This window comes from Pan troglodytes, chromosome 6 (assembly GCF_028858775.2).
Source record: "Pan troglodytes isolate AG18354 chromosome 6, NHGRI_mPanTro3-v2.0_pri, whole genome shotgun sequence".
Taxonomy (NCBI): domain Eukaryota; kingdom Metazoa; phylum Chordata; class Mammalia; order Primates; family Hominidae; genus Pan; species Pan troglodytes.
Window position 1 is genome coordinate 105993861 of NC_072404.2, and position 14469 is coordinate 106008329.

Genomic DNA, 14469 nt, shown 5'->3' on the forward strand with positions numbered 1-14469 from the left:
GAATAGTATGTCATATCACCACTGCTTATTTTTATTGACTTGTCAAAGATCAGTTTGTTGTAATCATATGTCTTTATTACTGGTTCTCTATTCTGTTCCATTGATCTATATGTCTATTTTTACACCAGTATTATGCTGCTTTGGTTACTATAGCCTTGTAGTAGAATTCGAAGTCAGGTAATGTAATGCCTCCAGCTTAGTTCTTTTTGTTCAGGATTGCTTTGGTTATTCAGGCTCTTTTTTGGTTTCATACGAATTTCAGGATTTTTTTTCTAATTCTCTGAAAAAATGTCATTGGTAATTTGATAGGGATTGCATAGGATCTGTAGAATGCTTTGGACAGTAAGGTATTTTAATGATGGTGATTATTCCAATCCATGAGCATGGGGTGTTTTTTTCATTTGTTTCTGTCATCTACAACTTCTTTCGTCAGTGTTTTATAATTCTTCTTATAGAGATCTTTCACCTCCCTGGTTAAATCTATTCCTAGGTATTTCCTCTTTTTTTAGCTGTTATAAGTAGACTCACCTTCTTGATTTGGTTCTTAGCTAGATCATTGTTGTGTAGAAACACTGCTGATTTCTGTACATTAATTTTGGACAGAAACTACTGAATTTATTTATCAAATCTAACAATTTTCTGGTAGAGTCTTTAGGGGTTTCTAGATATAATAACACAGAATCTATAAACAGGGATAATTTGACTTCCTTTTCTCCTATTTGGATGTTTTTATTTCCTTTTCTTGCCTGATTGCTCTGGTGAGGACTTCCAGTACTGTGTTGGATAAGAGTGGTGAAAGTGGGCATCCTTGTCTTGTTCCAGTTCTTAGAGAGAATGCTTTCAACTTTTTACCATTGAGTATGACGTTGGGTATGGGTTTGTCATATATGGCCTTTGTTATGTTGAGGTATGTTTCTTCTATGCCTAGTTTGTTGAGTACTTTTATCATAAAGGAATGCCAGATTTTATCAAATACTTTTTCTGCATATATTGAGATTATCATATATTTTTTGTCCTTAGTTCTGTTTATGTGATGTGTCCCATTAATTGATTTGCATATGTTGAACCATCCTTGTATCCCTGGGATAAATCCCACCTGATCATGGTGTAGTATGCTGTTGGATTCGAATTGCTAGTGTTATTTTGAGGATTTTTGTGCCTGTGTTCATCAGGGATATTGGTTTCTTGTTTTCTTTTTTGTTGTATCTTTGTCTGGTTTTGGTATCAGGGTGATATTGGCCTCACAGAATGAGTTACAAAGAGTTCCCCCCTCCTCATTTTTTAAAAATAATTTCAGAAGGATTGGTATTAGTTCTTCTTTGTATGTTTGATAGAATTCAGCTGTGAATCCATCTGAACTTGGGCTTTTTTGTTGTTGTTGGGAGACTTTTTTTATTACTGATTCAATCTCGCTATTTATTGTTGATCTGTTCAGAAGTTTCTATTTCTTCCTGCTTCAATCTCAGGAGGTTGCATGTTTCCAGAATTTATCCATTTCCTTTACAGGTGACTTGATGCTTTTCTCTTAAAATTCGTTTTTTTCACTTTGACATTAGATATTCTGAATACAACATGCTGTGGGGAAGTACTTTTTATACTTGCCTGGGGATTGCTGAGCCTCCTGTATCTAGCTAACTCTCTGACAGGCTTGGGAAGTTTTCATCAATTATTTTTTGAAATAGAGTTTATAAACTTTTTTATCCCTTTTCCCCTTCAGGAGAACCAATAACTCGTAAGTTCAGTAACTTTATGTAGTCCCAGTGTCTCAAAGACTTTGTTCATTCTTTTTTATTCTTTTTTGCTTATTTTTGTCTGAATGGATTATTTCAGAAGACCAGTCTTCAGCTTCTGACATTCTTTCTTCTGCTTGGTCCAGTCTGTTACTGAAGCTTTTACACTTATTTTGTATTTCCTTCAATTAATCTTTTATTTCTAGAATTTCTGCTCAGTTTTTCTAAGATAACTATCTTAGCTTGGGTGAAACCCTATCTCTACAAAAAAATTTAAAAATTAGCCAGTTGTGGCTGGCATGCACATGTAGTCCTACCCACCCAGGAGGCTGAAGTGGGAGGATCGCTTGAGCCCAGGTGTTCAAGGCCGCAGTGAGCCATGATTACACTGCTGCACTTTGGCCTGGGCAACAGAGAAAGACCGTGTCTTAAAAAAACAAACTATCTATCTTCTTGTAAATTTTTCATTCTTATACTGAATTGATTTTTGATTTCTCTGTATTGGTTTTCAGATTTCTCTTTCATCTAATTAAGCTTCTTTGAAATCAATATTTTTAATTATTTATCTCACATTTCAAGGAATTCTTGATTGGAAACTTGCTAGACAATTGTTGTGGTCCTTTGGTGGCATCATATTTCCCTGCTTTTTCATATTTCCTGTGTCTTTCCATTGACATCTGCACATCTAATGTAGCAGTTGTCTGTTCTAATTTTTTGAAATTGTTTTTGTAGGAAAAAATTTTTTCCTGAGTATGTATGTATTTTGTTGATTAAGATACTTTGGTTTTGGCTTTGGGTGCCAGCAGTAGTGTGATTTTTGTATAACTTCTTCAGCGGTACACAGGATCAGTGGTATCTGATTTCCTTAGTGACTTAAGGCATAGCTATTAGCTGAGGTTGTGGTGAAGTTTATCTGGGGACTTGGATGACACATGAGCCAGTCTTTGGGCTCCAGTGGTGGCAGCAGTGGGGTGAGTGTGCCTGTTTTAGGCCCCAGAGCAGTTGACACTGGCACCATGTTACTGGATTCTAGAGGGCTTCTTCTTAGCCTCCAGGTGGCTTGCTTGGAAGCTAATAGTGGGAGCAGTGGGCCAGTTATGTGGGTGTGTTCTCAGACCTGTGGGCAGCTGGTGTGGTGTGGGTGATGAAAGTAGCAGTAGAAAAGCAACCACCGGGACCCAAGCAGTCTGTGTTGGTATTGCTGGAAGCTGCAACAGGCTGAGAAGCCTAGTCCGTAATCCCACAGCCACCCATAGCAGGGCAGTGGGTATTGTCCTAAGTGTGCTCGGGAGAGATTGCTCTCCCATGTTCTTGCCCTAGATGGGTGGCAGGTGCAGCCACGTCAACTCGAACTTTGCCCAAGGGCAGGGGGAAGCCTAGCATTAAACTCTCAAAATGGCACCTTGGTCTTGCAACCAGTGAGGGCAGTGAGGCCCCTCCCAAGCAGGTAGCATGGGCAAGAAGCTGTGGGGAGTGTGGTCCACTTGTGTATCAGTCTTATGCCACTCATTCCAGAACAGTGGTATTATTCTAGATATGTGTAGGAGAGCCTAGTTTCCCTGATCCTCCTTAGCAGCAGCTGCAGCCATGGCGGCCTGAACTTAGCCTGAGGGCAGGACACAACCCAGCATTAGACTCGAAATGGTGCTTTGGGCCTGCGTCCAGGGTCCAGGGAGGGTGGGGCACCTCCCAGGCAAGCAGTGTAGGCAAGATACCAAGGGGAGTGCAAGTGTAGTCTACTCACATCTCAGTCTCAACAGCAGCCTGCGGCAGGGCAGTAGGGGCCCTCCCAGGGGGTGCACGGGAGTACCCAGCCTCTCCCTCTGTCTCCTAGAATCAGTGCAGCAGCAGCAGCCATGTCTGTAGATCCCTAGTAGCTAGACTCTCAGAATGGTCCCCAGCTGACGCTGCTCTTGGCTTGGAGGCATGTGGGGTACCCTTTCTGGAGCAATGTCTCTGAGCAGTCTTTAGGCATCTCTGTGTGTCAGGCCTGAGGCCCTAGTGGGTTGAGGGATTCTCTTGTAGCCAAGATTGTAAAAACCCATTTCGGAGCCCTGAGGTTTTCCCACACCCGGGAGCCTCTCCTGGCTCTCAGCCCCCTGCCAGCAAGCTGTCCCAAACTCTCTCCTTACTTACTTCTGGTGCTTCCCATGTCTTCTCTGGTGAATTCTCTCCTCGATGATCTGTTTGGAGTATCTGCTTACTATTCTGGTTCCTCTCCATGGAGGGCGCATGTACTCCTTGCCTCTAATCAGCCTCTTTGATCCCTCTCCCCTCCCATTGTCTATTGTGCTCACTCTGTTATGTTTTTTTAGTTTATATTTTTGCATACCTGTTTAGAGACCAATTTATTTACCTGTTTATATTTGTATGTTTTTATTTACCTGTTGAGTGATTTTGATAGTTTGGGGCTTTGTGTGTTTTGGGGCAGTTGGATTTGGTGGTGTGACTCCACATGTCATCATCTTCCAGGACGCCCTCTGAGGTCTGCCCCAGATTTGACCCATCTTACATGAACACACTATGTATGACCAGTATAAAATTTGTATTCATTATGTTCCCACCAATGAGAATCTACTGTACATAATTATGTATTGTTAAAATTAAGAAAATATGGAATAGAAGTAGATTGATTTTCTTGGAAGAGTTGTCCAGGAAAGCTTGAAATTTTGCTTTCTTTTTCTTTAATGATAATAAGCACAAGAAGCAAATAAGTAATAAATAAGTATAATTAAGCAATATCAAACACTATTTTAAAATGGGTCTTTGCAGCATCCACATAATTGATGAGTTGAATTGTGAAGCTTTGGTAGGCTTCACAATTCCAAAAAGTTTCCATGTTGTTCTGTATAATTCAATACCCTTGTTCAATCTTTCCTCAATGTAAAATGTTACCTTAAAAGATATAAAAAAGGATCGTAGAGTAGCCTGGGGTTTGGGGAATGTAGAAGCAAAATGAAAGAGCAGCTGAGCTTTTTCCATTGGTGAGGACAGAAGTGTGTTCAGGCTGCTTGTGTGTCTCCAACTTCAGGGATTTTGTAATATCACCCTCTTTTCTATTCAGTGCTTCTCCAGTTCTCCCTCCATCCAAGACACTGCTGCAGAAGTTAATAAATGAGTGGACAACAAAAAATGAAGTGCAAGTATTTATCAGACATTACCGAATACATACATTATTGAAATAAAAAGCATGAGAAATTATATTAGCAAATGAATTTGCAGTTTAGGGACCTCTAATTAAGAGTACAATACATTTGGATTCTCTCTCTTTTAAAACTTATTCTCCATGTATTCCTAAATATGACCCATCTTCCCTGACAGCTAAATGTATTGCTGATGTCTTATTAAAGGCAACTCTGTAGCTTCTTCTTCCCTATAGCTCAGGTAGACAGCCTGAGCTTTGAAGTTCTGCATAGAGCCAGCATAGCTGTTAGTGGCAAAATGACCCCCAGAATAAACAAAGAAACATGACCAGTTACCCTCAGAGGGGATTACTTGTCTCACTTGTAAACCAAGTATCAGGAGAAGTAAGCCAGTAAGTGTGAAGTCAACCTCACCAGGGAGTATGGCATGGAATCTTTTCCATAACTTAGGCTAGACATTCTGCTATGTTATGCCTGTTGATGTTTCCTTATCTTTATGAGAAAAGGAAACATGCCAGCCTTCTAGTAAAGGCCTTTGGATTAAATTCTCTGAAGGAAACTGGCCTCACCTAATAAACTCACCAGAACATAAAAGGACATGGAAAAAAAAATAAAACTAATGTGCTAATCAGTTCAATAAATGCTTGAAGCTGGCCTTAAATCAAATAAAAGACAGGAAAAGATGCCTTATTTCAGAGCTTTGAGACACAGAATGATGAGAAAAATTTCTCTTGTATTTGAATCACTGAGGGGAAAACAGTAGTCGATTCAGGAGAAGTCAAGAAATATCAGTGCAGTTTCTAAACAGTAGTAGTATTTTCCTTTCTATCTTCTGCCAAAGTTGATGGAAGCTCTCATATGGCAAGGGGCTTGGTACCTTTGCCTTCTTTCTTATTAGCTGCATGATCAATGTGAAGCCTGACTCCTGAGTATTGGCAATTCTCCCCGCTATTCCTCCAGTTCACTGTATCCAGCCCTGGAAAAATTAGAAAGTAGGTGAAGGTTTTCTTTTTCAAACACCTATTAGCCTCAAATTCTGTTTGACCATCTGATCAGTGGAAAAGCCATGTAGATCATAAAATCACTTAATACCACTGTGCTAGTCATGTAATGCATGCACCTGTCTAGAAATGTGGCATTTTCAAAGGAAGCAAGGAAAACTTACATAAATACAGACATTTCAAAAGGTGAAATTCTAGCCACAGTGAGCTCTGCATGGAATACAAATGCTCTGGGGTCAGTGCCAGTCTTGACATCTGTGATGGTTAATTTTATTTCAATTCACCTGAGTCACAGGGTGCCAGGCATTTGGCTAAACATCATTTCCAGGTATGTCTATGAGGGTGTTTCTGGACATTTGAATTGCTGGATTCAGTAAAGCAGACTGCCCTCCCCAATATGAGTAGGCATCATCAATCCACTGAGGGCCTGAATAAAACAAAAAGCAAAGGAAGGGAAAAATTTTCTCTTGTCCACCTGCTTGAGCTGGATCATCAGTCTTCTCCTGCCTTTGGACTAGGATTTATACCATCAACTTCTCTGGTTTTCAAGCCTTCAGATTCAGGCTGGAACTTTAACATTGACTCTCCTACTTCTCAGGCTTTCTGATTCAGGCTAAACCACACCACCAGCTTTCATGGGTTTCCAACTGTAGACAGCAGATTGTAGAACATCACCTTCATAATTGCATGACTGCATGAGCCAATTCTTTATAATAATGAATAGAATCTTCTTCTTTTTCTTCTTCTTCTCTCTCTCTATATTTAAATTATATTAATTTATATAATATTAAATATATAATTTATATATTTAAATAGATAAATTTGTATAAATATGTACATATAAAATATCTATATGTATATATTATATATAAATATATTCATATATACTTGTTTATATAAATATTTTATATAAAATATGTACTTGTTTATTATATATAAATATATACTTGTTTATATAAATATATATGGAATTCATGTTAATTTTGTTAGATATGATCATTTTATTGTCTATATATGGAAGAATATCCTGATTTTGTTGGTGATGCATACTCAGTCATTGAAAGGTTGTACTTGTTCCCAGGTCTGCCATAACAAATCACTACAAACTTGGTGGCTTAAAATAACAGAAATTTATTATCTCAAAGTTCCAGAAACCAGAATTTTGACTGAAGTGATGTTGGCAGGACTGTGCTCCCTCTGATGGCTCTAGGGGAGAATCTATCTTTGCTTTTTCCAGCTTGTGTTAGCGCCTGGCATTCCTTGGCTTGCGGCTGCCAAGGAACTTGCATGTCAAATCTCCCTCTGGCTTTCTCTTACAAGGATGCTTATCCTTGGATTTAGGGCCCACTGGGATAAGGGCCCACCAGGATGATCTCCTCATCTAAAGATTCTTAAGTTAATTACATTTGCAAAGACCCCTTTTCCAAATAAGGTAACATTCCATCTTTTAACATATAAGGTAATATTGATAGGTTCTGAAGATTAGGGCATGGCTATATGTTTTTGGAACCACCATTCTATCTACTAAAGGGATGACATATAAGAAGATCTAAAATTTACTTTTACGTGACTCAATAAAAATAAATATGGATGAAATAAATAAGACAAAAAGTTAATGGTTGATAAATCTAGGTGGTAGATATATGGGAGTACATTGTATTAGTCTAAAATTTTGTGCTTAGGATTTTCATACTAAGCCAAGTTTAAGTTCCTCATTTTGTCAAGAGAGTCTCATTTAGGGAGCTCTTTTAGTGTAGTGGGTCAAGTGGGTCGGAGCATGGGCTCTGGGGACAGAATGCCTGAGTTTGCATCCCACCAGGCTTGACTTTGAATAGCTGTGGGATCTCAGGTCAGTTACTTATTTTTTTCCTCTACAAAATGGGGATAATAATAATACTAAATTCAGACAATTGTTATGAGAATGAAATGAAATAATGCTCATTAAGTGCTTGGCACATTGAAAGGACCTGATAAATATTAGCCACATTAATAATTATGCTGAGTCTTTCAGGATGTCCCCTTCCAACATTCCACTATTAGCTAGGAAAGACTCTCTTAGAAAGGGGGCACAGGGGATTCCCAGTTTGTGCATGTGTTTGGGAGTAGGGAGCAGGAAGGGATATAAGGTGTAAGGTATTTACATAGGTCACATGAGCACAGGACAAACCTGGGGCTGCAATGGGGTGATAGGGAGATTCTAAAAGCAAGGGGAAATCCTTGTAGACTTTTAGCCAATCTTCTACTAGCTATTGCTCAGCCCATTTCTTAGCCATAATGCTGATAGAATTAATGCAAATTCTAAAAATACCTATCATATCTAGAAAGCTGTTTCAATGCTAAGTGACTGACTCAACCTAAGTGAAAACGTTATTTATCAGGACTCTATGTTGCTTGAAAAACAACTCCCCCTGCTCATAAGGAGGTTGCTGCTTTTGGAGTGTTAAAGGAGGCTCAGGTGTGATTTTGCCATTAGGGAATCCCATTGTTCCAACAGGGAGCTGAGCCAGCCTGCTCAGGTGAGTACTGTGGCTACCGCCTCCTTCTCCTCCCACACCTCAGGGTGCCAGCGCATCTACAAGCAATTCACACTTTATATTTAGGGTGTCATTTCATTTTTACATTAAGTGCATGAAGGCTTTCACTTGCCTCACATCTCACTTAGCATCATATTTCCCCTCAACCTGTTACAGTCACCAAACATGTGCAAGACCAGGAACAAAATAAATGAAAGAACTACAACAAAAACTTAAAGATAAAGTTAACAAGAGCAAAAGGGATGAAATGACATCCCTGCAGGGACATGTGGCTTCCTGAAAAGTCCAGATGCTCTTTTGAAACAAATCTTTGGAATTACTCCCTAGTGTTGTCACTGCTCCCCACTGCATGAATTAAAATCATAAGCAAAATAATAAGTCTCAAAGTTTAGGGTCTAAGCTACAAGGCTGAAACCCCTTGTGGAAGCAGTGCTACTAAAACTTTAATGTAACAAAGTCATCTGCATATATGATAAATCTGAGATCAGTTGTTCTAACAAGCTTCCAGGTTATAACAATGCTGCTGAACCACAGACCATACTTTGATTTGCAGGAGTGTAGAACAGCAGTTCTTAAATTTGGCTACACTTTGGGTTTACATGTGGTGTGCAAAATAAAACTGATGCCACAGAGGTTCTTATTTGCCTTTAAGTGTGACCTGGTCATCATAATTTTTTTAACTTTTAATTTTAATTTTTATGGGTACATAATATGTGTATATGTTTATGGAGTACATGAGATGTTTTGATATAGGCATAAAATGTGTAATAATCACATGATGTAAAATGGGGTATCCATCCCCTCAAGCATTTATCCTTTGTGTTGCAAACAATCCAATTATACTCTTTCAGTTATTTTAAAATGTATGATTAAATTATTTTTGCCTATAGTCACCCTGTTATGTTATCAAATAATAGGTCTTATTCATTCTTTCTTTTTGTTGTTTTTGTACACATTAACCATCCCACCTCCCCTTCCAAACCCCCATTGACCTTCTCAGCCTCTGGTAACCATCCTTCTACTCTATATGTCCATAAGTGCAATTGCTTTGATTTTTAGATCCCACAAATAAATTAGAATATGAAAAGTTTGTTTTTTTGTGCTTGTTTTATTTCACTTAACATAATGACCTCCAGTTCCATCTATGTTGTTGCAAATGACAGAATCCCATTCTTTTTATGGCTGAATAGTAGTATTACATCGTATGTAAGTACTACATTTTCTTTATTGATTCATCTGTTAATGAACACTTATGTTGCTTTTGCCATATATGGCTTTTATTATGTTAAGGTATGTTCCTTCTGTATCCAGTTTTTAAAATATTTTTTATAATGAAGGGATGTTGAAATGATCATATGGGTTTTTTAATCCTTTATTCTGTTGATATGATGTATCACATTGATTGGTTTGCATATGTTGAACCATCCTTGAATACTAAGGATAAATTCTACTCAGTCATGATGAATGATCTTTCCAATGTTTTGTTGAATTCAATTTGCTAGTATTTTGTTGAGGGTTTTTGCATCAATATTCATCAAAGATATTGGCCTGTAGTTAGTTTTCTTTTATCGATATATCTGTCTGATTTTGGTATCAGAGTAATACTGACCTCAGAATGAGTTTGGAAGTATTCCCTTCTCTTCTATTTTTCATAATAGTTTGAGTAGAATTGGTATTAGTTCTTCTTTAAATGTTTGATAGAATTCAGCAGTGAAGCCATTAGCTCCTGGGCTTTTCTTTACTGACAGAGTTTTAATTACAGCTTTGAATTCATTACTTGTTATTGGTCTGTTCCAGTTTTGGATTTCTTCATGGTTCAATCTTGGTAGGTTTTATGCATCTAGGAATTTAACCATTTCTTCTAGGTTTTCAACTTTATTGGCATCTAATGATCCTGTGAATTTCTGCAGTATCAGTTGTAATGTCTCCTCTTCATCTGCAATTTTATTTGTTTGGATCTTCTCTTTTTTCTCAGTTATTTTGGCAGAAGTTTTGTCATCTTTGTTTAACTTTTCAAAAAACCATCTTTGTTTCATTGATCTTTTGTATTGTTTCCTTCTTTTTTATTTCATTTATTTCTGCTCTGATCTTTATTATTCCTTTTCTTCTACTAATTTAGGGCTTGGTTTGCTTTTGCTTTTCAAATTCTTTAATTTAATTTAATTCATTAGGTTGTTTATTTGAAGTTTTTCTTCTTCTTTGATGCCAGCATGTATAGCTGTAATCTTCTCTCTTGGTACTGCTTTTGCTGTATCTCATAGGTTTTGGTATTTTGTGTTTCCTTTATCATTTGTTTCAAGAAGATTTTCAATTTCCTTCTTATAATTTCTTCATTGACCCACTGGTCATTCAGGAGCATGTTGTTTAGTTTCCACGTACTCGTATGGTTTCCAAAATTTCTGTTGTTATTGATTTTCAGTTTTATTCCATTGTGGTCAGAGAAGATGCTTGATATGATTTCAACTTTTTAAAACATTTTAAGACTTGTTTTGTGACCCAACATATGGCCTATCCTTGAGAATGATCCATGTGCTGAGGAAAACAATGTTTATTCTGCAGCCACTGGATGAAATGTTCGTAAATATCTATTAGGTCCATTTGGTCTATAGTAAAAATTAAGTCCAATGTTTCTTTGTCGATTTTCTGTCTGGAAGATCTGTCCAATGCTGAAAGTGGAGTGTTGAAGTCTCTTAACTATGATTGTATTGGAGCCTATCTTTCTCTTTAGCTCTAATAATATTTGCTTTGTATCTCTGAGTGCTCCGGTGTTGGGTGCATATATATTTAAAATTTTATATCCTCTTGCTAAATTGACCCCTTTATCATTATACAGCGACCTTCTTTGTCTCTTCCTACAGTTTTTGTCTTGAAATCTGTTTTGTCTGATATAACTATTCTTACTCTTTTTTTGTTTCCATTTGCATGGAATATCTTTTTTCTTCCCTTTATTTTCAGTCTATGTGTGTCTTTATAGTTATCTTTATTTGTGTTTCTTGTAGGTGACAGATCAATGGATCTTTTCATTGGGTACATTTAGTCTATTTACATTCAATGTAATTATTGATAAAGAAGTACTTACTCCTGCCATTTTGTTATTTGTTTTCTGGTTGTTTTGTGGCCTTCTCTTCCTTTTTAATTTTCCTCCTGTCTTTCTTTTAGTGAAAGTTTTTTCCTCTGGTGATATAATTTAGTTTCTTGCTTTTTATTTTTTTGTAGCCATCGTATGTTATTATGTATGTTACCATGAGGCTTGCAAATAGTATTTTATAACCCATTATTTTAAACTGATGACAACTTAATACTCATTGCATAAACAAGCAAAGAGAAAATGAATAAAAGCTCTACAGTTTAACTTTATCCTCCCACTTTTTAACTCTTTGTTGTTTGTATTTATATCTTACTATACTGCCTATGTCTTAAAAAGTTCTAGTTATTCTTTTCAATTGTTTCATCTTTTCATCTTTCTACTTAAGGCATGAGTAGTTTACACACCATAATTACAGTGTTACAATATTCTTTGTTTTTCTTTGTGCTTACTATTACCAGTGAGTTTTGTAGCTTCCGATGATTTTATATTGCTCATTAATGTTCTTTTCTTTCTGACTGAAGTACTCCCTTTAGCATTTGTAGTAGGATAGGTGTGGTGTTGATGAAATCTCTCCACTTTTGTTTGTCTGGGGAAGTCTTTAGTTTTCCTTCACGTTTGAAGAATATTTTCACCAGATACACTAATCTAGGTTAGTTTTCTTTTTCTTTTAGCACTTAATTACGTCATGCCCCTCTCTTCTGGCCTCTAAGGTTTGCACTGAAAAGTCTGCTGCCAGACATATGGGAGCTCCATTGTATGTTGTTTGTTTCTTTTCTCTTGCTGCTATTAGGGTCCTTTCTTTATCCTTGACCTTTGGGAGTTTGATTATTAAATGCCTTGAGGCAGTCTTTTGAGTTAAATCTGCTTGGTGTTCTATAACCTTCTTGTATTTGATATGGGTATCTTTCTCTAGGTTTGGGAAGTTCCCTGTTATTATCCCTTTGAATAAACTTTCTACCCCTGTCTTTTTCTCTACCTTCTCTTTAAGGCCAACAACTCTTAGATTTGCCCTTTTGCAGCTATTTTCTAGATCCCGCAGGTATGCGTCATTGCTTTTTTATTCTTTTTTGTGGTTGTTTCCTCTAACTTTGTATTTTCAAATATTCTATCTTCAAGCTCACTAATTCCTCTTCTGCTTGATCAATTCTCCTATTAAAAGACTCTGATGAATTCTTCAGTATGCCAAATTCCAGAATTTCTGCTTTATTCATTTTAGTTATTTCAATCTCTACTAAATTTGTGTGATAGAATTCTGAATTCCTTCTTTGTGTTATCTTGATTTTTCTTTGAGTCTCCTCAAAACAGCTATTTTGAATTCTCTGTCTGAAAAGTCACGTATCCATTTCTCCAGGATTGGTCCCTAGTGCCTTATTTAGTTCATTTGGTGAGGTCATGCTTTCCTGGATGGTCATGACACTTGTAGATATTTGTCTGTGTTTGGGCATTGAAGAGTTAGGTATTCATTGTAGTCTTCTCAGTCTGGGCTTGTTTGTACCCATCCTCCTTGGGAAGGCTTTCCATATATTCAGAAGGACTTGGGAGTTGTGATCTAAGCTGTATGTGCTTTAGGGGCCACCCCATGCCCAATAATGCAGTGGTTCCTCCAGACTCATAGAGGTACTGCCTTGATGGTCTTGGATAAGATTTAGAAGAATTCTGTGGATTACCAGACTGAGACTCTTGTTCTCTTTCCTTACTTTCTCCCAAACAGAGCCTCTCTCTCTGTTCTGAGCCACCTGGAGCTGGCAGTGGAGTGACCCAAGCACCCTTGTGGCCACCACCACTAGCACTGTGCTGGGTCAGACCCGAAGTCACCACAGCATTGGGTGTTGCCCAAGTCCTTGGCTGCAGCTTATGTTCGCTTAAGGCCCTAGGGCTCTACACTTAGCAGGTGGTAAAGCCAGCCAGGCCTGTGTTCTTCCTTTCAGGGTGGTGAGTTCCTCCACTCCCCACGCAGGTCCAGAAGTGCCATCTGGGAGCTAAGAACTAAAAGCAAAAACCTTAGAATTCTACGTGGTATTCTAGTGTGCTGCAGCTGAGCTGGCACTCAAGCCACAAGGCACAGTCCTTCCCACTCTTCCCACCCCTTTCCAAACAGAGAGGAGCCTCACCCTGTGGCCACACTACCATAGGCTCATGAGGAGTACTGCCAGACTACCTCTGATGTTCCTTGAGGGCCTAACAGCTCTTCAGTCAGCTTGTGGTGAATGCTGCCTGGTTTGGGACTCACTTTTCAGGGGAACAGGCTCCCCTCTGGCCCAGGGCAGGTCCAGAAATGCCATCCAAGAGCCAACTCCTGGAATTGGGGACCCTGAGAGTCCTCTTGGTGCTCTATCCCCCTGTAGCCAAGGTGGCACCTAAGGTGCAAGACAAAGACCCCTTTACTTTTCCCTCCTCTGTTCTTCACGTGAAAGGCATCTTGCCACCTAGCCACCAGATTTGGGAATAGGCTGAGTCTCACCTGAAGGCAGCAAGTCTCAGAGGCTCACCCAAGGCCCTTGCCATGATACCTGGATATTACTGCTGGTTATTCAGGACCCAAGGACTCTTTAGTTAGGAGATAATTAATCCTGCCAGGAGTAGGTCCTTCCTTTCAAGGCAGTGGGTTCTCTTCTGGTCTCAGGTATGTATAGAAATGTTGTCCAGGAGCTACAGCCTGGAAAGGGGACCTCATGACTCTGACTGATGTCCTATCCTGCTGTGGCTGAGCTTATCCAAGATGCAAAACAAAGTTTTCCCCATTATTCCATCTCCTCTCCTCAAGTGAAGGGAAAGGGTCTCTTTTGGAGCCACAAGCTGTGCAGCCTGGGGTTAGGGGAAGGGTGATGCCAGCACTCCCTTAGCTTCCCCTGACTGATGTGTCATTAGGTCACATGCCCCACTTAGCCCACTATCACTGTCTCTGGGCCCAGTTCAGCATTAGGGCTTGCCTAGGATTTGTAGTCCCAGTGGCCTAGACTGCCACTGTAGCCC

The 14469-nt window shown here is 38.7% G+C and overlaps 1 protein-coding gene across 1 annotated transcript in view; it reads right to left on the reverse strand.

Annotated features, from left to right (window-relative positions):
- Positions 1-4863: 4863 nt before the first annotated feature.
- The window catches only part of SEM1 (SEM1 26S proteasome subunit), an 88190-nt gene continuing 78584 nt past the window's right edge, over positions 4864-14469 (reverse strand). The window contains exon 3 of the mRNA XM_054687649.2: positions 4864-5849. Within this exon, the coding sequence (XP_054543624.1) occupies positions 5822-5849 (28 nt within the window). The 3' untranslated portion in view covers positions 4864-5821. The remainder of the gene's footprint in view (positions 5850-14469) is intronic.